Below are 24,044 nucleotides of genomic sequence, written 5' to 3' on the forward strand. Positions count from 1 at the left end.
AAGATGAACTTTCTGGACAAAAACTGTCAATGGACATAATTCAACAGTGCAAAGCAAGCACGCAACCCCTAAGCTTCTTGGCAAACTGAATAGGTGATCTCTTTTATGAGAACTCTTGGATTCAGACATGTTGCAGAAGCTGGAGGTGGAGGAGGATGCTCAACACTGCACAGAATTAGGCCATCCATTAGCTACTATGATAGGAATCCATGTGTAAAAATATATGGATACTCACTATCAAAACTGATTCCCAGAAAACACCCATAGGTTCCTTGGTTCTAAATCCCCTTTTCTTTGGAAATAAAAGTTTGATTGCCAGCCACAAATTTACTACCAAAGAAGTGTCCAGGAATCGGCTCCTTACGCAAAGAGGCATTTGGATACATTCAGATTATGCGAATTTACACTAATGCGAGAGAACCTTCTTTAGAGTGTCCCAAAGGATGATGTTCTGACAGAAGAATTAACAGTGTGACTTTACAGTTAATTGAAATAATAAATACAAGGCTTATGTTTATTATAAGACTGATCCAGTTTCGGGTAGATTAGGTTTTTACGCTGCAGCCATAATTGTGGGTGATCTATCCTGCTCTTGCTAACTGAGGTGCAGGGGGCTGTACCTTTCTGTCTCTTCCCAGAGATTAATCTGAAAACATATCGTTTTTATATATTTTTAATTGAGGCAGGAGGAGGGCTAACCTCTATAGAAATGTCCACAGATGTCAGGCTGAAGCATAAATGATGGCAGATAATAGCCTTGTTCTCCCACGAGATCCAGCTACTTTGGAATGTCAGATTAAGAGGGTTGCCAAGGCAGCTTTGAATGGCTTGCAAGAATGCAAGCCTCCGTTGGGCTGTGCATGGCTATTAGTTACAAGGGGAGCGATCCACCAAGTGCTTCTGCTGCTGACTTGTCCTCCTTTAAGTTCTTTGGAGCTTGTACTACATGGGTATTTCTAAAACAGATGAAGATTACACAGCAGCAGTGCCTGGTGCCATTAAAACTGCACAGGGCAACTATAGATCTTCCAAGGGGCACTGTGTTCTCTGCAAGCTCTCAAGTTGTAGCAGGTGGGACTGCCCAGGTCACACGCTATGCTATACTACATGTTTTAGGCACATAGCAAGCTGCTTTCTGTTGAGTCAGAACAATTGCTCCAGTCTAGCTCAGTATTTTCAGCCCTGGCAGCAGATCAAGGTTTCTGGCAGGGATCTGTCCCAGCTGTGGAGATGCTACCAGGGAGTGAACCTGAGATCTTCTGCACGGGAAAAATTTGCTGTATCACTGAGCTATAGCTTCTATTTTTAACCTCTCGGAAGAGTGGTTGACTTGCATAAACTGGTGTAGCCTAGGGGTTAAGAGTGTGAGCTGTAAGCCAGATGGGCTCCAACCTCCCAGTTCAAATCTCACTGCAACCACAGGTTCACCAGCTCACCTTAGGGTGCTATTCTATCCATCTCATTCCTCCAACAGCAATAATAATATTGGCCCCACAGGGCTGTTGTAAGAGTTCCTGAAGTATTAATATGTGCAAATTGTTTTTAAAAGCTTAATAACAACAACAACAACAATTTTATTATATATATCCCACCTGTATGTAAATGCTTATTGTGGTAAGTACCCTAACATGGGAGGAGACATAAGTTGGTTGCCATTGCTTCCTTGATCTGGATGGGGAGATAACGGAGACAAAATCTGAGACTGCTGAACAAACTCTTGAACTGCGGTGTTTGGGGGTTTTGTTGAGAGTCGGGGATTGTTGCTGGGGTTTTTTATATCTTTATTTTATATCTTGTGGTTTATATGGAAATTGTTTGGTTTGGTCGTGTATTTTTTAACTCTTTATTTATTGCTTTATGACTGCTTTTGTTACATTGTATTTATGTATTTTTTCCCCATGTTATAAACTGCCCTGAGCATGGTTTGAACCGCCGACAGGCAACATACAAATAAAATTCTGTATGTCTGTATGAAGCAGAGGGGCATGTAGCACATTGCACAGCAGCATACCTGATCTGCCCAATCACAGGCCCCTAGTGAGTAAACTTGCATAACACCTATTTGTCTCGCACTACACATTTCACACGTGTATGCCTAAGAGGATCTGAGTGACCACCCAAAAACGTAATGTGTGAGAAGTGCCACAGCAACAAGCAAACTGGGAGGAAGGGTAGCTGGTCCAGGGGTTGCCAAAGTGTTGTGTCCCCTCCCTCCACTGAAATTAGCCTTGCAAATAGCACCGGCTGCAGTGTGGGCTCCATTGTGGAGTGCCTGGTGGTGCCCACCTTAATTCATGGTGGCAGAAGCAGTCAAGTTAAAGAAAAACAGTGACATTTCAAGTGCATTCATAAAGCTTTCTGTAGGGTGGGGGTGGGGTTGGTTTTCTTCATTAACTGTTGGTCATCTGTAATAAGAGACTTTAAAAAAAATAAATCTTCAGCATTCTAAGATAGTGAAGTAAATGACTAGTGCTTTTTCACACCGAACCTGGGTTCTGTTTTTTGTTGTTGCTGCACAGCATGAGAAAGCAGCCAAAGGAACGCCCAGCCCCTGAAGAGTTAATGGTAAGTAAATCTTCAGCCTTCTCATTACAACACAAACAAGAAAAGTTTTGCTGATTTATGACATGCAGAAGTTTGTTGGGGGTGTTTTTCCTCCATAAGTTAACTAACATTAAATCTAAATTTTGCTTCCAGCTCTGACAGCCAGCAGACGTTGGCGTAACGCACATAAGCTTCTATCTTGGTTTCAGAATCATAACGGTGGTTATGGGACACATTTTGTTTGAAAGGTCTCTTGATCAAAGCAAGATGCTGTCTGTATTAGGAATTACTCAGATTTCTTCCTTAATTTGCTGAGTTACTTCTTTTAAAAAAAAACTTTTAAAAACTGAATTCTACAGTAGTTTCTATAAATTTGTATCCACCCTTATAGTATACATTGGCAGGGTTCTATAATGCTGTTGCGAAGCTGATCTTGGGGTTTCTATGGAACTTTTTCATGAATAGATTTGACGTTCTTCCTCACCAAATTGCCAAGAGCAGTGTCTTCATTTCTACAGGCTGCCCTTTGTCCTTTTTTCCCCCTTCTTTTCTTTTTTAAAGTCCTTTATTTTGCTTTTAGGTTTACAGTCATGCTCTCTGATATGATCAGTGCATAACAATTCACTAAATACAATGGCAAGAGCAGAAACATCATAAACAATAAATCTCATTAATGGTCTTTTCCTTTCTAAGTTGCCCTTAGTTTCTGCCCATGCTGAACTTGGTATAATAATGAAACATTTTTATTTTATTTTATTCAAACAAAATCCCTTCAATACACTTTTACCCATAGATCACCTTTGTTCTTGATAGGTCAGATAGGTTCGTTTACTTTCCCAGTAGAGAACTGGAAGGAAGCTAAGATGAGTTATGTTTTCCCAACAGAATGAAATAACCATGGCCAAGAGTCACAGATTTATTTATTTTTTAAGTAAACTTTATTGAATTTTTGTAGAAGTATGTTAGACAATTGCACTGAATGCCACAGAATTGAACACCGGGGGGGGGGGGTTGGCCTGCATTCCTCAAACAGCTGTGGACTCTACCACTTTTATTGATTGAAAAACATTTATATAAGGCTTAGTGTTTTAGAAATCTCTGAGCAGTGTGCAGTCTAAAAAATAAACAATCCACCATTAAAAAAATTAAAACAAAAGCCAAATCACAACCTAGGACCAGTAAATCAGCAAATGAAAACACATCAAAGCAGATAAAAGTGAATAAAACAGAAATTCGTTAACAAATAAAACAGGATCTTAGGCCAAAACGCCTAAAGCAATGGAGGGTTGCCGCTTCACCTGTGGCAGAGGCAAGGACGTTCCTGAAACAATGCTCCAAAGGAGATTTCAATACGGCAGGAGCAAAGAGTGTGTGAAAAAGGAAAAAGTCTAAAATGCCACTGTGCTAGTTGAGGCCCTAGAGATGCCACTTCCCTCTGCAACTCTTCCTCCGCATGGGCATCACGTTTGTCAGATATGTGACCATGTTTATAAATCTGGATGTGAGTAATTTCTGTTACTGCTGAAGAGAGCTGTTAAGCAATTGCAGAAATACCTTCGTGAGGAGGAACTTTGTATTTCCCCCCCACACCGTCCATTCTGTCTCTGGGTAGTGATGGTTGAGGCTGCCTTAATTTGCCGCTCTCTCTTTTTTTATTAACTTTTGATGGTTGGAAGGTTCCTGCACTTAGTCACATCTGAGAGAACTTGGAACAGGTTCTAGAGATGGAGATGCATTTACCTGATGCGTTGTTATTATTCTATGGCTGGGTAGCTTGACTATTAAACCAACAGAATGGGGTTTCATAAAACCTGTATCTCTTTGTAAATGCATGTTTTCCGTGATGCAATAGGACTGCCACTTATAAATAAAACATCTGCAGATCGCACTTCCAACCCTCAGTATATATGTGCGTGTTCGGAAGCTGTAACACCACTCCAGGGTGTAAAGTCATAAAGACGGAGGCCAAGGGGTGAGTGCCTATAGGAACAACGACATAGAGTTATATATCTTTCCAACTACCTGCCCTGAAGTACCGGGTCCTACTCGTAAGACAGTATCTTCCCCCATCCCCCCTTTAATAATTAAAAAAATGCACAATGGCTTTTTAAAAAAGGCTCTTTTTTAGTATATATATATAAAAAATGAACACTTTCTTCTACGTTGCTTTCCCTTCACTGCAAATGGCTTCTGAAGCCTGGCCACTCAGTATTGAAAAGGGCCTCTGACTGTGTTGAGAAGTCTGATTGATGCCCTGCTTGATGCCACAGTCATAGACCCAAAAGTGAAGGGGGATGTTGCTTGTGCAGAGACCCCAACAGCTCTTGCACAGACGTCCCTGGTGCATTGTGTCCTGGATTTTGTTTTGTCATCAGATTCTTCCTTGCTTATGCTCCAGAGATCAGGCCACTTGGACCTAATCAGGACTGCCTTGTTCGTGGTGACCCCATGACAGGCCCTTCTCAGTGGCAGTTCTGGCAAGTAACTCTGCAGGCATTGGGGTTACCAGAAGGAGAGAAGTGGCAGTAAGTGATCTGGACAGTGGAACAAGGGACGGGCAAGACTTTTGAAAGCTTCATGGATAAAAGAGTCAGTCTCTCTCTCTCTCTCTCTCTCTCTCTCTCTCGCTTTGTAATGTTATTGTTATTGAGAGACAATGGATTGTGCCTTCAGGGATGAAGTCCAACCCTCTGCGTTAGGAGCTTCGAAGTTACCTCCCTGGGGCACAAGCTTGGACTGTGTGTATGAAGGTCCTGGGCTGCTCAGACAACAAGACCACCCTCTCAGCCTCCCTGATGTGGTCCAAAGGAACGCAGAGCAATATGTTGGGCACCAGCTTGGCTGCAGGAGTTGCCAGAATGAGGCACAACCCAACCATCTTAGGGACTCCACTCTGGATTTATGTAGGGTTTACTCTTTAGCCTTTTCTTCTCCTGAAGATATCCTCCAAGGCAGTGGAGATTTAGAGTCAGAGTTTTCCTTCTCCTAGATGGGCTACCTTCCCAGGTTGATGAGCCCCATCTGCCCCTCACTTCCCTCTGCAGTAAGTGCAGAAACTGCCTTCTTGACCATTGGACCCACAATTAGTGTTGTCTGCTCAATCTGCCAGAGCCTGTCTTCGCATGCAATGGAAGTCCCTAGCTCACTCTTAAAAAGCTTCCTCTGATTCTTTGGACTCAAACACACACAAAGAAAAAGAGAGAGAAGAAACAAAGACCAAAAGCACTGTGTACTACCAAATCTTATTTCTCCTGCTGTCCTATTGCATTTCAATCCATTTTAAATGGGGCTTGTGCAGCAAAACCTCCTGGTGGAGTATGGCCAAGGCCAACCCCTAGTGGAAATGATGCTACTAACTTGGATGGGAGCTGCATCAGGATGGGAGGTTATAATAAACCCTTAAAAACTTGGCTTTCTGAAATGCATGTAATAATTTAGCAATCATTAACTGAGAGTGGGAAAAGACGGGAGCTCAGCTATCTTCATTTTGCTTCCACCCTTTAATTATACTAAATTGCCTGCATGGTCCCAATATCTCCAATGGCTAATATCCAGAGAACTGGAAGCATCTATTTTTATCCCTCCTTTCACTGCTCATGAATGACTTACAAATGACCTACAGCAGCTTTCACCAACCAGTCAACTTTCAGGTGCTTTGGACTACAGCTCCCATCAGGCCCAGCCAGCACAGTTGTCCACACCCCAGGACAGTGTCCACACCCCAGGAAACAGCTTTGACAGGCCAGCTTCACCAGGTGCAGGTAGCCAATGGGTCTCAAAGAGTGTTCATATAAGTTCCATGTAAACACAAAGCAAAAGACCCTGAAAATCAGTGAGATAATTCACATTGAGCCAAGTGCCTGATAAAATATACAGTGGTACCTCGGGTTACATATGCTTCAGGTTACATACGCTTCAGGTTACAGACTCCACTAACCCAGAAATATTACCTCAGGTTAAGAACTTTGCTTCGGAATGAGAACAGAAATTGTGCTCTGGCAACACAGCAGCAGCGGGAGGCCCCATTAGCTAAAGTGGTGTTTCAGGTTAAGAACAGTTTCAGGTTAAGAATGGACCTCTGGAACGAATTAAGTACTTATCCCGAGGTACCACTGTCTGACACTTGACTGCAGAACTATCCCACACTTGGACGCGCAAGAACCTATTCCATGTATTATTTTATCTATTAGTATCATGTCCTTTCTCCAAGGAGCTTGGGATAGTAATAATAATAATAATAATAATAATAATAATAATAATAATAATAATTTATACCCCGCCCATCTGGCTGGGCTTCCCCAGCCACTCTGAGCGGCTTCCCCCCAAAAAATTAAAATACTGTAATATATCAAACATTAAAAGCTTCCCTAAACAGAGCTGCCTTCAGATCCCATTCTGCCCTCACAACAGCCCTACAAATTATTTTAGGTTGAGAATGTCTCACCGGCCCAAGGTCACCCAGCGAGCTTCATGCCCAAGTCTCCCTGTTCCAAGTCAGTCACTGTCTGCTTCACCACACTTTTCAGATATTTTGCCTGATGAAGACTTCTGTGGAACTTGAAAGCTTGCATCATTCTTGAGCTATTTGAGCAAGTAAAAAAGAGCCATCATTTCATTCATCCTGCATGCTTATAGGTGGGAATCATTTTTAGTTTCTTTAAAGCACTTTTCTGCCTTGATATCAGGATAGAATCCACAAGTTCTCAGAAAAATATGCAAAGATTTGTTTACACTACTGCACCTCCATTTAAAATCTAAATCAGGCTTTGGCTTGGTGGGAGAGTCGCTTTTATCTGATGGAGGTGTGTTCTCCAGGTGTGGCTGAATGCCACAGGAATTCACATGGGACAGGAGGCTATACATTTGAGCACTCCAACCCAGACGCCGTCGATCTCGGCCTCAGTGGCACCGTTTTCCTGAAGCTTTCAGTTCCTAAGCTCTATTTAATGGAATCTATGCATAGTAAGTAACCGGGTCAGAGAGAGGCAGCCTTCCCCTGTTTGAGATCAATCGCTGGCTAATACTTTATCTAGGTCACTTTATTATCTCATGGCAATGCGTTCCCATTCGCCTCCTCCTTTTGTAAGACACACTTCAGCTGTGGGGAAAGTGCGTTATCGCATACATATTAAAAACATATACCCATTCTATCTGTATGTAAATGTGCGAGGCACAGCTGGATATTGCCAAGGAGTTTGATTTACTAATGGTTATTATCTGTTCTCGCTGTTCAGTGGCAGAGAGTGTTTCAGCAAGCATGCTAACATGGAAATTGTCTCCCAGTAGCACCGGCCTGCTTTTGAGAATTGTTTAAAAAGATGGCCCCGTTTTCTGGGGCTTTTGCATGGCTGTGTTTTTTCAGATGCTGTTGCGGTCCCTTGGTGGGTTTGCTAGTGAAGCGTGTACTATTGATAGAAAGTTAAGAGCAAAGCGGAGTGTTTCTTAAGGCCGTTCCTCATCTGAAGCACCCTCCGCTGCAGGACCCCATCAGCTCAGCCCATAGCAGAATGGCAGCTTAGCCTTCACTCCTCCTCCTTCCTGGTCCCCACAGAAGTCAAGACCTGCCACTCTGCCTCTCTTTTTCTAGTCTCAGTCACAAGGGCTTCCTCTTCTCCCTCCGCTCCTACCAAACACTTCCAACGAGGATTCCTGCCAGATTGTGCCCCAGAGAAGCACGGTGCAGCAGTCCAGCATTCACCCATCCCTTGCAGTGCAGGAAGCAAGGTGAGCTGGGAGGGCATCTGAGCAGGAAGCATTGGTGCATGAGATTACAAACGCTGCACCAAATTTTTATGAGGTTTGATTTGTCCTGCAGAAGTTGCCATTTGGGGGTTGGATATGAAAGGATTGGCATTCATAAGCCTTACATTCCGCTCTTCTCTCTCTCTCTCTCTCTCTCTCTCTCACTCACACACACACACACACACACACACACATTGTAGTCCTTGTTTCTTTGAATTTGCTTCAGTGCCTTGTTTTTTTAACTTGAAAAGGCTCCTTCACTGCAGGATCCCAGCCAGTCAGGGATCACATAGTGAACTTGTTAATGTTGCAGCACCAGCTTAGTCAGTCAGGGCAGCAACACCCTCACTCTACATGCAAGTGGAGAAGGAAAGGAGGCTCATCTCCATTGTCCTGTATAACTGAACCAGCATTCCTTTCCTTGCTGCACTGGTGGTTTCATTGGACACCAGCCCCCTGCCCTGCCCCAGCAAAACAGGCTGTTATCCCAAAGTAGTAAAGCTGTAACAAAATAGAATGGCTGTATCTATATCCAGCTATATGGTTTGCACAATATATCCAGTTTTTACAAAAACACTGGGAAATAGTTGCAATTCTATGATATCCCTGTGCAATAATATTGCAGATGCAGCCTTTGATTAGCTTTGGTTACAGGAAAGATTGTGTATTTCTAGCTAGTTGTTTGTTCCTTTTTACTGTATTTTTAAAAGCATTCCTCTTCTGTCTTTTTATATAGTGGAATCCCAAGTTACCCAAATGCAGTTATCTTCCCTTTAAAACCAGTAGGGGAAGTCCTTGAAGTGATGCATCCCCTGGCTGCTATTAAAACTTTGTAGTTGCATAAATTATCTGACCACCAAAGTTGGTAACTAAATTTGCAATATGTACAGTGCTTGCAAGTAATAGTTTTCAACTCCTAGATGCTGTGGTGTAATTACAGGACAGAGGAGCCTGTTTTTAGTATTATTATGAAGGCCAATTCATCAAGTGACAGGAAGCAGCAATGGAACCCCTTAGGTCGGAGAAAGAGTCCTTTGCTATCATGCTTAATCGTTGCATGTAAACATTTCTAACTGATGTGGCAGAATTAGGGTGTGGAACTGAGTGCTAGAAACAGCTCTTCCCCCAACCCTTCAGAGTTCATACAGGCCGGCAGTCTGCTAGAGAAGTCTTTGTGGCAGGACAATGTTCTCTCCATACCAGTGCATAATGATTGCTGATCACATAATGCCACCAGAATGAAAAGACTAAAGTTAAATCCCAACTTTTAAAATCTGTGAATTATGTTATAATTAAACAACTGATACATTCACATCCGATCAATGCTGTTGTTGCTGTTTGGTTTTAGGGTTTTTTATTTGCTTACGCTAGTAAAACATGTGTTATCAGCTTAAACTAAAAACATAAGAAAACCGAAAAATAGCCACACTTGCTGTTGTCCCTTTTTGAACTTCTCTACGAGATCAGATTTGTGCAACTGAAACCCAGCCATGACTGCGCAGCTACTTCATTGTACATTAGTATTGCCTACATAGTGAAGCTGTAGGCTGATTTATTCCTCTCAAGCAGTTAGACTTATCTGCAGCACATGATAAGGTTACTTTTTCTCTATTGTTTATTATTTGTGCCCTTTCCTTCAAGATAAATATTCCAACGTGTCATAATGAAAGACAAAACAATCAGTTAAAAATACAGGCACATTAAAACTTAAACAAAAGCAGCATAAAACAAAATTGACAAGGAGTAAATCTGCTGAAAGGTCTGTGAAAATAAATAAGTATTTTCCTTGACACCAGGAAGGTAAGGCAGGCATCAGGCAAGCTTACCTGGTAAGAGTGTTCAATGGTAGGGAGCCACCACCAAGAAGGCCCTTTTCCCAGAAGCCACCTGCTGCCTGAAAGCGTTTTCCACATTCACTGAAAGTTGAAAGCTGTTTTCCCTGAATGAAGGACACTACCATTTCCCCATGTGTCCTTTGGTAATGTTTATGAAGATCCATGTGCCAATATTTGAACTGATACAGAAAAGTCAACACTTACCGTACTTGTTAATCTAGGACATAGTCCTCAGGGGGGATTCCTCCTACACAAGTCCCAGTGAGGAGAACAATGTTTGCCTTCAAGTCCCTTAATGATACATCTAAAAAGATAAAAATAAACATTCAACTGGAACAGGATGGATTGAATTGGCAGTTACTAATTGCAGAGGGACAAAGATGGGCATTTCCCCTTTGCGTTAAAATAAATCCTGTCCATGATGGGTCTACAGTTCTCATTGGGTAATATAAATATTAAATAAATGTCTGTACAATGCTATGCCTTTGAAAAAATATTCCTGAGTGCAAATTTAGGTCTGTGGGATGATTCTCTGTAAGGGATGTAGTAATGGGATTGGTCCACCTTTAAAGCATTCCTAAAATGGGTTCATCTATGGCTATGAAGCATTTTCTGTTTCATAGGGAACTATGAGAAACTGGTTTTTGTGTGCCCAGGATTTGTGGGAGGAGCTCCTGATCTTCTTTTAAATAACTCCAGAAGCACTTTCTCATTTGTAGAGTTGCCGAAATTACGTCTTAAGTATTTCTGCTTAAGAGAGCCTATGCCGAACAGCTCTTAATTGGATTTTCATGGTGATTGACAGCATTTCATTATGACAGTAACTTTCTTTGGCTAGACTGCCACAAACCTTGTTTGGATTCTCTCTTTCTCTTCCCCCCACCCCCCAGTTCTCCATCAAAGCTCATTTTTATCCCTGAATTCCCGGTGGCGCAATTGCAATTGTGAAAGAGCCTTTTAGCACCTTTGTTGTCTCCATCCCTGGTGGTGATTGGACCCAGCTGGTTGTAGAGAAGAGAATGCCCTTCTCACAAAGCGACTCTGTCTCCTGTCTCCGCAGTTTCAATAATTTTAAGAGCTCCGAAACCTGTTGAGGATTCGAAGTAGCTTTAGATGTGGAATGAGTGTTAAGTATTAGTTATCGGGAGATTAGGGCCCCGGGGACGGCGGGAGATAAACAACCACAATTAAGACAAAATCTGCCATAGTAAACAAAATTTAGCTGAAACAGATGCCCCGACCCATTTGGGGGGATTGATTTGAGGGTGACGAGGAATCGATTTTTGTCTCATTTACACTTTGCAAAACCCCATCGTGATAAGCTGGGAGGATAAATATTTCATACACTCCTGATTTTAGTTAATTTTTCCCCTTCCTAGCACCTCACAGTGGGTCTGCTCTCTGCTAACGGTGACCAGGCCTAAGTTTATCCTGCATTCACACGGAGCAACTAATTGGCTATGAAGGGCCCCTGTGTTTAAATGGGCTTGACAGGAATTTAAATTTTGCTTCAATCAACCTCTGTGTTTGCAGCCTGCTCCACTTTCTAATTTTTAAATTAAACATTGATTTTAAAGAAAGAAATACAAAGAAGGCAGGCAGGCTCAGGCTTCACTTCTCTTAAGTTCCTTGCTTTTTTACCTTCCATTGAAGGTAAGGCAACCAGCACCACAAAGGCAGTGTTTCTTAAAGCAAGTGCAAGGGAAGAAAGATGGGGACACCTCTGCAGACCTGCCCATGTTAGAGGAGCACAATTAGACTCTGGGCTTAAATATTGGAGGGGCTGGTTATTTAGATAAAAGTGTGCAGTTCCTTAAAATGTGGTGAGCCAGCTTCACTGTGTTTGGGGGCCCCTGCTGCCTGCTCATTCAGTTGAAAGGCCCTGGGTTTCTGCATCCATTACCCATTTGTGTGCTTGCCAGAGGCAACTGGTTGGCCATTGTGGGAACAGGATGGTGGACTAGACAGGCTTTTAGTCTGATCCAGGCACCAAGATATTATCTCACTGGAAGAGGTGCTGGTACACAAAGTTCTTAACACACACACTGGTAATTTTAAAATAATAATGAAGTGTAACTGGTGCTTTTACTGCCCAGAGGAAGCAACTTCCAAAATAGCATGGTTTTTTTTGTGTGTGTGTTTGGCTGTGTTCCAGTCATTCTCTCCCTCACTCAAATGCTTCGTCTTCTGCCGCTCCTGAGACAATAACATTAGTGTGGTGATCCAGATAGCCAATGTTTCCCCCAACTGACCTGGCCTAATCTGCCTTTGCAATTTGGAGAGCTGTATTTGACTTCTCCGGAAGTAACCTTAAATTGTAATCTTGTAAGAATTCCAGCATTGTATCCTTCACTCCTTCTCCTAATGAGGTTATGACCAAATGCTCATTATAATTGCTTTAGACTCCTTTTAATTTTCAAGCTTATTAATCATAAGAAGAGTTATTTAAAATTGCATAAATTAATCTTAGATTAAAAGCCCATCAAAGCCTCAAAACAATTAAGAATAAGTAGGATTTCCCTGGGGCAGCAAGTTTTATTTTAATAGTGTAGCCAGGTGGATATCAGAACATTTGAAGTGTGGGGATGATTAATGTTTGCAGCGATTTTGTGGGAGAGATTTTAAAATGGCAACTCTCAAAGCCTCATCTTGAGCTTTCCGTACAATTCAAAGCTATTGCCTCTCATGTACACTAATGAACATTTTAATTACAGTGTGTGACAGGGCACTGAACCGTGCAAGAGGCCACCTTCACCATTTTAAAATGGCAGTGGAAGGAAGCTGGTGGATCTCTGGCTGCTAAGAGCATTCCTATTAGTCTGAAAAATGGCAGACACCCAGTCTTCTGAAGAATGTTGTGTAACCAAAAAGCTTGCACTTTGACTTTTTTTGCACAATGACAAAAGGGTTGTGTCTCATGTGCTCTTTTCCTGCATTACTACCAGTTGCTGGAAAGGGAAGCAGGTGGCGCTGTGGGTTAAACCACAGAGCCTAGGACTTGCCGATCAGAAGGTTGGCGGTTCGAATCCCCGCAACGGGGTGAGCTCCTGCTGCTCGGTCCCTGCTCCTGCCAACCTAGCAGTTTGAAAGCACGAAGTGCAAGTAGATAAATAGGTACCACTCTGGCGGGAAGGTAAACGGCGGTTCCGTGCGCTGCTCTGGTTCACCAGAAGCGGCTTAGTCATGCTGGCCACATGACCCGGAAGCTGTACGCTGGCTCCCCCAGTCAATAAAGCGAGATGAGCGCCGCAACCCCAGAGTCGTCCGCAACTGGACCTAATGGTCAGGGGTCCCTTTACCTTTACCCTTACCAGTTGCTGGAAGCCACAGGAGGGAAGAGGGCTCTTGTGCTTGGGTCCTGCATGTGGGTCCCCCATTAGGGCATCTGGCTGGCTACTGTGAGAACAGGATGCTGGACTAAATGGGCCATTAATGTGATCTAGCAAAGCTCTTCTTTTGTTCTTACCATGGGCAAGCTCAGCAAAAAAACCTCTTCATTGAACCAAGAACCATTGATGTCTGTGCTTGGCTGCGTTGTCATACCTGATACCGCTCACTTTTACTCCTGCCGTTGGTACTGTTTAACCTTTGTGTAATGTCCGCTGGGCAATAGAGATGCATCCAAGGTGCAGAAGTGCAATGGACCTGCCCCGGTCACATTAAGTGAGCAGTTGGGAACTGACAGTGAGTCATGGAGATGTTTGGAGGGAGTCTAGGGGCAGTGACAAAGTGAGGCTCAGGAAACAAATTGCTAAAAATATTTTTGATTTTGAGGAAGGGCTTGAATGATGAGAAGTGGCTTGATGAACAAAGTGTGTCCGGACATGCTATAGCCAGATGGAGCAGGATTTCAGAAGCATAGAGACAGAAGTTTGGAGAGGACGTAGCGGCAGGATGTTGACAACAGATCGGCTGGTGAAAGTCGCTGCCATCAGAGGTGCCTCCAAGGCAGTAGAAGAATTTACTCCTGCATGTACGTAGTGAACATTCAGATTTGTATCAGAAGCCCTTTCACAAGAGGTTCAACCAACTAATCAAGAGAGAATGAAGACCAACTGCTATTGGCAGCTTAGCAGGAAAGGACAGTAGTGACAAAAATGTGTCAGGATTAAGCCAAAGAATCTTGATGGAGACTTTCAGGCAGAGAGGACCCAGCGAGCGCAATGTTTTGTTAAATGAAAACTGTTTACGCTGCGCCATTGCACAGAAACCACTAAAGTCTCGTTTTTAAATACCTCCAGATAAAGCTGCTCTGTTCTTCTTCTTTTTCCAGTGAGAAGTCTCACAATTGCATGCTAAGCTGTGAGAAGAACCTTTTTACCAATCAGGCCCTGTAGCCATATTTATTTTATCTCTTTGCTTTCCTCCTGTGCAGGCACTATGTGTTTTCCTCTCTCTTTTTCCTCTGTGCTGTCCTGACTGGCGTCCTGACCAGCGAGCGTGCAGTGCCCCCAGCCCTAATGTGCCGTTAACGATAGGTTAATGTACAGTATAATGTTTGCCGGGCTCTGGGTTCATTACACTTCTGAGTGCAAGGTCTTTCTGCAGAGTGCCCATGTTCCCATTGCATTATATCATGCAATAAAAACACCCTTTTAATATCACACACTAATAAACTGTACTTGAAGTGCCATCTGAGGGCACCGCCATCCTTCCTAATAAGGTTGCCTCCAAGTAGAACAGTTAGGATCTTCCATTTTATTTTATTGTTCTAGATTGAGATGCTTCCTGCGTTTAATGGAAATGCCATTGTCCCCTTTGCTCTGATATTATAGGTAAATTGTCAGCTCCGTTTTTGCCTTTGCTCAGCATTTATTGGCAATTGTTAGTCCTGTTTTCAAAGCCCACATTGTCCATGCACACCACTGGGTGTCTTTGGGAATGTCAAGAACTCCTCACCCGGGATTTTGATAGTGTCAAGACTGTGGGATTGTATAGAACCCCCTGTTACAACAAATGCAGAGTAGTTGCCATATCCAGGACCTATGTTCAAGATCCTGGTTGTGACCTTTTAAAGTCTTAAGCAGCTTGTTCCACCCTAGCTAAGGGAATGCATTTCCCTAAATGAGTACCCACATCCTTTATGAAATGGGGAGGGGGGACCCTGCCCTAGATTCACTTACATAGAGAAATGCAATCTGCTTGGCTTAGAAGCAGGTTTTAATAAAGGTGCTTTGAATGTGCTGTGATATGTAATAAACCACTTTGGTGTTTCATATTAAGCAAATACTGCATTTGCATGTTTTAATCCAAATGTTTAGTTTCATGTGCAGATTAGTCCCTTCTATAAAAATATTGAAGATGCAAAAAAGAAGGAAAGATACTAATCTACAATGTAATAAATGCAAAAATACAGAAAGGAAAGCATTTCGAATGAACTGTCAATAAGAATAAAAGCAACAGCAGCATCCTTGAATAAAGCCAACTCTCATCCAACACCAGACGCCAGGAAAAGCTGTTGCATATGAAAATGTTTTATCCCACGGGCCAAAGTCATGCCAGGTGGGTGCCTCCAGGTGACCTCTCTCAGCTCCTGGAAAGCAGAAAATGGAGCAACACAGTGTCACTTTGTTGGTAATATTTCATGTTTGGGAAAGTTCATCCACAGGCAGGGCAGAGAATTAAGCATTGATGTTCCCTTGTGTAAGTATAACACCCAAGGGTAGGGAGAAACCCAAGGAGGCAAATAGTCCGTAGTGGGTTACTTCGAAGTCATTACTAAACAAAGTCAGATAGTTTGAACTATATCATTCACATCTATCAATAGGTGTTCATCTTTGAAAGGGTTAATCTTCCTGCAGAAGCCCAGTGGCTTAAAAAAAGGCAGCCCTTCTCAAGAAAATGAGATGTGACAAGTTCATTTAAAATGCCCGGTTTGTCATTGTTTATCTCATTTTCAGAGTTGGCAGAGAAAATTAGGCTGGCTGACACTCACCCACATCCATCCCCAGGCCTCTCCGACCTGACCTTTCGCTGGACTGAATCTCTTAAGCACACACACACACACACAGAGAGAGAGAGAGAGAGAGAGAGAGAGAGAGAGAGAGAGAGAGAGAGAGAACTTTCCCCAGAGTCTTTTAAGTTGTTCTAAATGAGGTGTTTGGGCCATCACTCTGTCTAGGCTTTGATCCCAGGGTAAACTAGAATAATTTTTTTAGGGGAGAAATTGCAATATTTTTATCTACTTGAATGTGGCTTGGCAGAATAATCAGTGTGTGTTGCTACCTTGTTCTCAGTGTAGTGAGCGTGCCCATTTTCTATGTGTAAGAACTTAGTGGCCAAGGGGAATGGAAACAAGATGGGCAGAAGTGAATGGGACACTTATTTCTTAACAAATATTTAAGTCTTTAGCTGTACAGCATCCTTTCTTCCTTCACCTCTCTGTTGTCCTGGAACTACTATTAGCACACAACCTGTGTAGATGGTGTTACTCCTCTTGGTGCTAGGAGTTATATTCCACCCAACACTGTTTTCTTGGTTTGGATCAGGTGATGGTACAACAGAACAGGAATGGCTAATCTGTGGCCCTCTATATGTTATTCAACTACAAGTCCCATCAACCCCAGCCACCAAGCAGGGCTAGGGGAGTTGTGGTCCAACAACATCTGGAGGGCCACAGGTTCCTCATCCATGTCTCAGAACTTTTGCAGCAAGAAATCTGGGCAGAGCTTAGTTACAGGAAGAGGAGGAGCCATCCTTGTAAATTAAGCCAATTTCTTATACAGTGGTACCTCGGGTTAAGTGCTTAATTCATTCTGGAGGTCCGTTCTTAACCTGAAACTGTTCTTAACTTGAAGCACCACTTTAGCTAATGGGGCCTCCAGCTGCCGCTGTGCCGCCGGAGCACGATTTCTGTTCTCATCCTGAAGCAAAGTTCTTAACCCGAGGTACTATTTCTGGGTTAGCAGAGTCTGTAACCTGAAGCGTCTGTAAGCTGAGGTACCACTGTATATATTTTCAACTTGTCATGTGTTGCAGCCCTGTCAGTGCTGGAGCTGAGTGGTGGCTCAGTTCAAAGGCATAAATAGGAGCCAAGATGAGAGGAGGTTGGGACCAGAGTAGTGAACAGCAAGGGAGCTGGCTGACCAGTCACTTAAAAAAAACCAGCCTGTTGTACCAGCAGCTTCCAGAGATCAGTGGGTTTCAACTCCTGCAGATTCTGCATTCAGGGGTTCTCTCTTCAGGAGTAATATTATGGAAAGGAAGGCTTTGTGCTAGCATGTGGGAACTTCACCTTTAGTGTAGGCTAGATTGACTAGGTTTGTGAAGATGGAGCTGCAGGGAGATTAAGGAGAGAGTGACGGATCTAGCAGGCTGCACTAGAGGCAACAGGGCAAGCTCAAAATGTAAATGGCATGGATTTGGGCCATGTGAAAGTAGAGTGGAGGGCTAGGAGAATAAGATTAGGAAAAGAAATTGAGAGTTACCTGTTTCAAACCAGGGAGAAGGAGGAGAAGCTCACAGTGGCCTGGGGGGAGGGGTAGAATTAGGGTTGAATGCCAAGAATACTCTCTGAGAGTATTCTTGGCATTCAACCCTAATTCTACCCCCCAGGTCACTGTGAGCACTTGAGAGAAAGCTTCACCAAAATGAATTGTTGGTGGTCTGGCACACCAGCTATTGGACGAATGGATGCCTCTGGCTACCCAGAAACAAGAGAAAAAGCTGTGATGGGGAACCGTAAGCGTACAAGACTTCATAGGGTCCCCTTGAACCCTGCATGGTGTGGTTCCCCGAGCAAGCAACCGGGGTTCTCCTTGAATCCTCCCAAGCCCTCTACAGGTTTTTGAAATAAGCTTTTCTTAACATGCAAAGGAGGTCACAGGGATGGGTACCCTGGCTCTGCTCCCTCACTGTTTTCATTTCAGAGGGCAACCTTCTGAAATGGGGAGCTGCTCAGGAGAAGCCTGAGCCCAATAGAAGAGGACAGCTGGTTACACCATATTCCTTCTGTTGTGCTGCCTAATAAGCCTTCCACTTTGCTCAGCCACATGCAGAGCGAAGTGTTAGGAATCAAGGCACTAGCAGGAACACTTGGGGTTAAGCAAGGCAAAATGGCCTTGGTAGCACTTTAGGTAACAGGGCTTGCCGTGAGGATCCTCATCCTCCTGAGGAAGGCTGCTCTGAATCCAGCTCCAGAGACTGATGGGTCCTGACCCCACACCAAGCCAATAATTCAAGGTCACCTCTTGTCTGAGGAAGTGTTTGCTACAAGAGAAAACACATTTCAAGCTTCTGTGCATTTACATTTCTGCAACATTACCTTGCAAAATGAAGGGAGTCAATAGAGGGATATTTAAGTACCAAAGGTTTGCTGCCATCTGGTTTTGGACCAATATTGCTCAAGGATAAAGTGGATCCCATCGATGCCAGCAACGTTCATTTGTTGCTGAAATGCGCAAGGAGCAAAATCCTGTTGGAATGCACATCTTTCCTCCTCCCTTTTTCCCATTATGTCCTTCCCTGCTTGCGTGTGCCTTGTGTATTTGTTTCTTCTTTCCTTAGGAATGAGAGTGTCTGGTTAACAAATGGGTTCTGTCTCTTTCTAACAGCCTGGAACTTCATTATACCTGCACAAACTGCCAGCTCCATTTCTGATGTAGTTGGCTTGCTTCTTCCCCCACCCCCCACTTCATTCCCCCCTCTAGCTGTATCTCTGGTTACCTCCTACCGTCTCCCTTGTCTTCCGCCTCAGTGGAATCCATTCAACAGTGGGGAAAACACTGAAGCAAGTGTTTTGGTCTGCCTTTTTCTTTCTGCCTTCCTAGCATCCTTACCTCCAACCTCTGCTTTTGCTTTCTATCACTCTACCCACTTGGAAAAAGACTCTTCCTTATGTCTAGGACCACTCTGGCATGCAAAACTTTATGATGTCCCCCAAAAGCCTACAAATCCCTCCAGATCTGCAGTTTTGCAAATGCTGCTGAATTCTTCTTGTGCTATCGTCTCCCTATTGCTTCTACATCAGCTTCAAATTTGTGGTTAGGAATGTATCATCATCATCATCATCATTATTATTATTGCCAACAACATCCGTTTCCATGTTACTACCAGTGCCGTCTAACCTTTGTTTATACCCAGGAGTGTGACACCGGATCTAACAGTTCTGAAAATGAGAGTTGGGTTTGTATATACAGAACATTGGTCCATCTAATTCAGTATTGTATGTACCAGCGGTTCCCAAACCCCCGCCGCCCCCCAGTAAACCACTTGAAAATTGCTGGTGGTCTTGGCGGACTATTTAATGATTTTTCTGCCTGTCGTAGCCGTTGTATTACAATTCGAATTCAGTGGAATTACAATAAAATACAATATAAGAAAGAAAAGAAGCAATAAAATACTATCAATTATCAATGTGAATATTCAGTGTGATGGATGTGCCATCTCCCATCTTCAAGCACAGATCCACACAATGAACCATTGGTGGTCCGTGTTTGGAAACCCCTGATCTGCGCTGCAGTAGTTGTCCAGAGTTTCAAGGGAGGAGCTTTCCCCAGCCCTACCTGGAAATGTCAAGGACAAAGCCTGGGATCTTCTGGATGCAAAGCGTGTACTCCACCTCTGAGCTATAGCTCACCTCCAAAGGAATGCGAGAAGCTACTGTATATGAGGCCAGACTATTTCACCTAATATAGCCCATTGTGGTCAACTCTGATTGGCGTTAGCTCTCCAGGTCTTTCCTATTACCTGCTCCTTGATCCTTTCTTAACTGGAGGTATCTTATGCATTTTTTCCCACTAGGTAAATGCTTGTTTTTGAAGCTATCCCCCCCCACCACCCAAAAACAATTACCATATTGGCCCGAATATAAGCCACACCTTTAAAATTCGGGGGGGGAGGGGAGGGAGAAAAGACAATATCCAAATATAAGCCGCTTCCTTAAAATTCCACAGGCACTCACATCCATCCCGTTTTACCATATGTCTGTTTCAGCAGCGATATTGTAAAAGCCAAATTTTGTAAGGTCGCGAATTTAAGTCGCACTTTAACTTTTCACGGAATTTGGAAAAGAAGTGTGGCTTATCTTTAGGCCAATATGGTACTGAGCAGAGCTTGTTCCACAAAAGCAGCAGGTCTCCACCCTTTCTCTGCACCTCCCTCCTAGGAACTGAGTTTGCAACAGGGTGCAAAATGAGCTTAAGCCCTGGCCCTCCTGCCTTTCAGGTTAACTCCTACAGCCCAGTGCCTCTTCCATTCTTCCACACAGCAACTGCATGCCTAGAGCTCCCAGACACCATTTTGTTTCCAGATTTCCTTGCTCTCTCTTGCTGTAGCTAATCCTGAGCAAGGCAAGTTTCTTTTTTCAACTGGTGTGAGATGGGTTTTTTCCACAGCAGGGAGCTTCTCCGCTGTAAAGGAGATTCATGGTAGAAACTGTCTGACTTTGTTTAATGGCTGGTTTTACTGGCCCAGTGTGCGTGTGCTCTCTCTTTTTTTGTCTCTGGGATCTTGATTTGTTTCCCTCTCAATTCTTCCTTGACCTTCCTCGTTTGCCAGTTTTGTTTGTGGCTGACTTATTTAAAAGGCCAGGCAGGTAATTGTAGGTTTTATTGTGAATAAGGACATTTGTTCCTTTCCTCCAGGGATCTCCAAGAGTTTTACAAACACTTAAGTGAATTTAACCTCATGGCATTCTGTGAAGTCAGTGAGAGTAATTACTGTAAGGCACTTGGATACTGGAAGACTAAGCACCAGGCTTGACCAGGAAGTTATTGGAGGAGGAGCAAGTTTTGGCACTGATAAATGCCCAAGTCAGACAATCTGAAAAATAATGCAAATGTTCAAATTTCCACTTCCTAATTCCTGTCGTCACATCTTACTGTGTTTAGCAGCAATTAAGGGAATGTGAGGAAAGAGGAAGTCAATGTGTACAGGGGAGGAAAGAGGTTTGCATCGCTGTCAGTCAAAAGGGGAGGAGCATGCAATTCCTAGGATGGTGGTGATTGGGCGATGGAAAAGCGGCAAATCTGTTTCATAGAAAGATTCATATTGCAGAAATGGTGCAAATTTAGAATGGACCTAAAAATACTTTGGTGTCTTTGTACCATCCACAACCATCCATTTGTCCCACTTCAATCTTCAGCTGCATTTTGCATATTGCATCATCACCACCCTTTTGATGATTATATTTCCATGTTCTCTTGAAGGGTTTGGGGCCATATTACTCTGCCTGCACCAATTTACAGTGTTACCTCTGGTACGAACTTAATGCGTTCCAGAGGTCCTTTCTTAAGCTGAAACCGTTCTTATCCTGAGGCGCGCTTTCACTAATGGGGCCTCCCGCTGCATGCGTGCCTCTGGCGCGTGATTTCCATTTGCATCCTGGGGCAAAGTTCACAACCAGGAGCAGCTACCTCCAGGTTAGCAGAGCTCGTAACCTGAAGCATTCATAACCAGAAGCATTCATAACCAGAGGTACCACTGTATTTGTTGCAGCTGGCTATGGCTATTAAGAAGCAAAGTTTCAACCTCTCCCTTCGACCATTGATGAAGTTTGTGCAATTATCCCTGAGTACAGCATCACCTTGACTTTTCCCTTTGTCATTCCTTGCTTTTGTGTTACTTGTGTGAGGCTGGAGCTCTGTGCCAGTGGGTGACTTTTGAAAAAGGAGGATTCAAGGCTTCTGGCCCCTAATCTCAGAGCAGGGAAATGCCTCAAAGGGAGGCATTCTGCACATGTTCAGTTGCACACCCTTCTTTCTAATTACTTCATGCATCATAAAGCTCACATCAGTGCAGCTGTTGAACAGAGCACAGAATGCAGGATCTGGTAGCTCCTGCAAAGCTCTCAGGATCTGTATTCCTTTCTGTAGTGCCTTCCTTCAAAGTAACTAACTGAAAAGCGTAACTGTTGCATTCTTAGACAGTCCATGGGGGCTGCAGGGAGCTCCCAGGAAAGAAGAGAGGGAACTTCCGCACTCAGCCATATGCTTCAATGGTCTCCATTTTCTGTCCCTGCCACAGCCCATCTCAGTAATTGCCAGTCTGATCATCTTAGTCATGTTGAGGAGAAGATGTAATCTAAATCACCAGTAATATTGGGAAGCTGTGGCAGCAATCTGGTAATGCCTAAAGCAAAAATACAGGATGGTAATAAACACCTGGGAAACGTGTGTGTTTGCCTTCGGCCCTTTGACTGGACTGGAAAACAAGCCCATCATTTTTTCCCCTGTAATGTTTTTCTCTCCTTTTCATATTGGACCTTTACAAAAGAAAGACACTGATTTATAGGTGTTTTTTAACTTTAAAACAATGTTCTCCACGGAAAAGAAAAACATCAGGGGTCATAGTTTGGGGTGGGGGTAGAATACTAGCTTTGCAATCAGAAGGTTCTGGACTGAACCCTGATTCAGTCCAGAAACCCTCCAGTTGAAACAGATCTTGAGCAGCAATACCTGGAGATCCTTGTGTGTTTCATACATTCATTCAGTGCTAGTTGCTGCCAATCACAAGTAGGGAGAGTGCTGTCTTGGCACTCAGGTCCTCCTTTTGGGCATCTGGTTAGCCACTGCGAGAATAGACACTGTGTTAGACACTGTGGAGTCTCCTTCTTTGGAGGTCTTTAAGCAGAGGCTTGACAACCATATGTCAGGAGTGCTCTGATGGTGTTTCCTGCTTGGCAGGGGGTTGGACTCGATGACCCTTGTGGTCTCTTCCAACTCTATGATTCTATGATTCTATGATTCTATGAATAGGATGCTGGACTAGGTGGGCCATTGGCTCAATCCAACTGCAGGGCTCTTCTTGTGTTCTTAGATGCTCGATTCTGTTGGTTGAGTCCATCTCTGCTTCTTTTCAGGGCCACCTCTTCATCGTCCAGTACAATGATGGGAATGCTGAGGTCGTCTCCATGTGGGTCTGCCGGATGTTAGAGGAGAGGCGTTCACAACAGCAGCAGCAGCAGCAGGGATCTCAGTGAGCCAAAGGGATGCCGAATGTCTAAAGGACAGAGACTCTGGTGTCACCCAAAGTTTTTTATGCTTTGGCAGGAGACTTTGATGAAGGCATGGTGACTTTTTTATTCAAGAAGTACCTTCCCCTCCCCCATTATCATCACACTGTTTCCTGAAACTTTAAGAAAATATTATATATTTTATTAAACTTACTGTATATTTCTTGGCTTCAGAGTGTTTTATACAACTTTTACTAGCTTAAAAGAAGTCCATGGGTGGTGTGGATGAATTGATGGGCATGAATTTAACTGTCCTGTGGACTCAATCATATCTCCTTTAGTCTTTTTATTTTTAACACCAAAAATGAGTTGAAATGGACCAGGCAGGGGAAATAATTATGTTGGAAGAATAAAAAGTCTAACCGATATCAGTCACAGGATGTGTGCTAAATTTGTACTCATTAGAGAAGTGTGTGCTGTTCATCAAAGCAACCCCAAGAGCAACTCTCAATACAGGGAAATGAGGACATTGTGCAATGCGTCCTCTTTAGTGGGATAATATAATGGAGGTTGGGATTTACTTGGCTTTACCAGTAGGAACGCAACCAAAGGTCTCCATTCCCACATTGTCCATCCTGGTGCATGTGGATATATGAATTCATTCACCCATGAGGCAAGGTGAGGCAAATGCCTTGGGCGGCAGCATCCATAGGGCCAGCAGATTATACCTCTAAGGAATGTAGCTGCAGTAGCAACGTCGCCTGTGGCAAGCTCATTGGAAGGTAGATCTTCCACCTCCTCAGCAGCGCCCCCCCAACTGCCTCAGTGGCTTCTTTGTGAACAGGAGGCATTGCTGGTCTCCTCCCACCCCTAGGGAGGAAATGGGAACTTCCCTCTGGGGTCTCCTAGACTCTCACCAGCATGATTCAGAGCGAGTCCCTTTTCCTCCCATGATGGCCTTTGATTCCCATTTCAACCATCAGGGAAGGTTGATTTTATTCCCTCCCTTGTTCCCAACGTAGATCTTCACT

The 24,044-nt window shown here is 43.6% G+C and overlaps 1 protein-coding gene and 1 long non-coding RNA gene across 5 annotated transcripts in view; both read left to right on the top strand.

Annotated features, from left to right (window-relative positions):
- MAP2K5 (mitogen-activated protein kinase kinase 5) overlaps positions 1-23,236 on the top strand; it is a 126,065-nt gene extending 102,829 nt beyond the window's left edge. For all 4 annotated transcript variants that reach the window (XM_083412140.1, XM_083412139.1, XM_083412141.1 and 1 more), the window contains 2 exons: positions 2,520-2,565; positions 22,921-23,236. In XM_083412140.1, coding sequence (XP_083268266.1) covers positions 2,520-2,565; positions 22,921-23,040 — 166 coding nt within the window. In that variant the 3' untranslated portion in view covers positions 23,041-23,236. The remainder of the gene's footprint in view (positions 1-2,519; positions 2,566-22,920) is intronic.
- On the top strand, positions 15,281-21,135 carry LOC310663947. Its single transcript, XR_014504706.1, has 2 exons — positions 15,281-19,583; positions 20,152-21,135. It is a non-coding gene; the product is annotated as an uncharacterized lncRNA (long non-coding RNA).
- Positions 23,237-24,044: the final 808 nt, after the last annotated feature.

The sequence above is a fragment of the Podarcis tiliguerta genome, assembly GCF_965153285.1.
Source record: "Podarcis tiliguerta genome assembly, chromosome: 14".
Classification (NCBI taxonomy): Eukaryota; Metazoa; Chordata; class Lepidosauria; order Squamata; family Lacertidae; genus Podarcis; species Podarcis tiliguerta.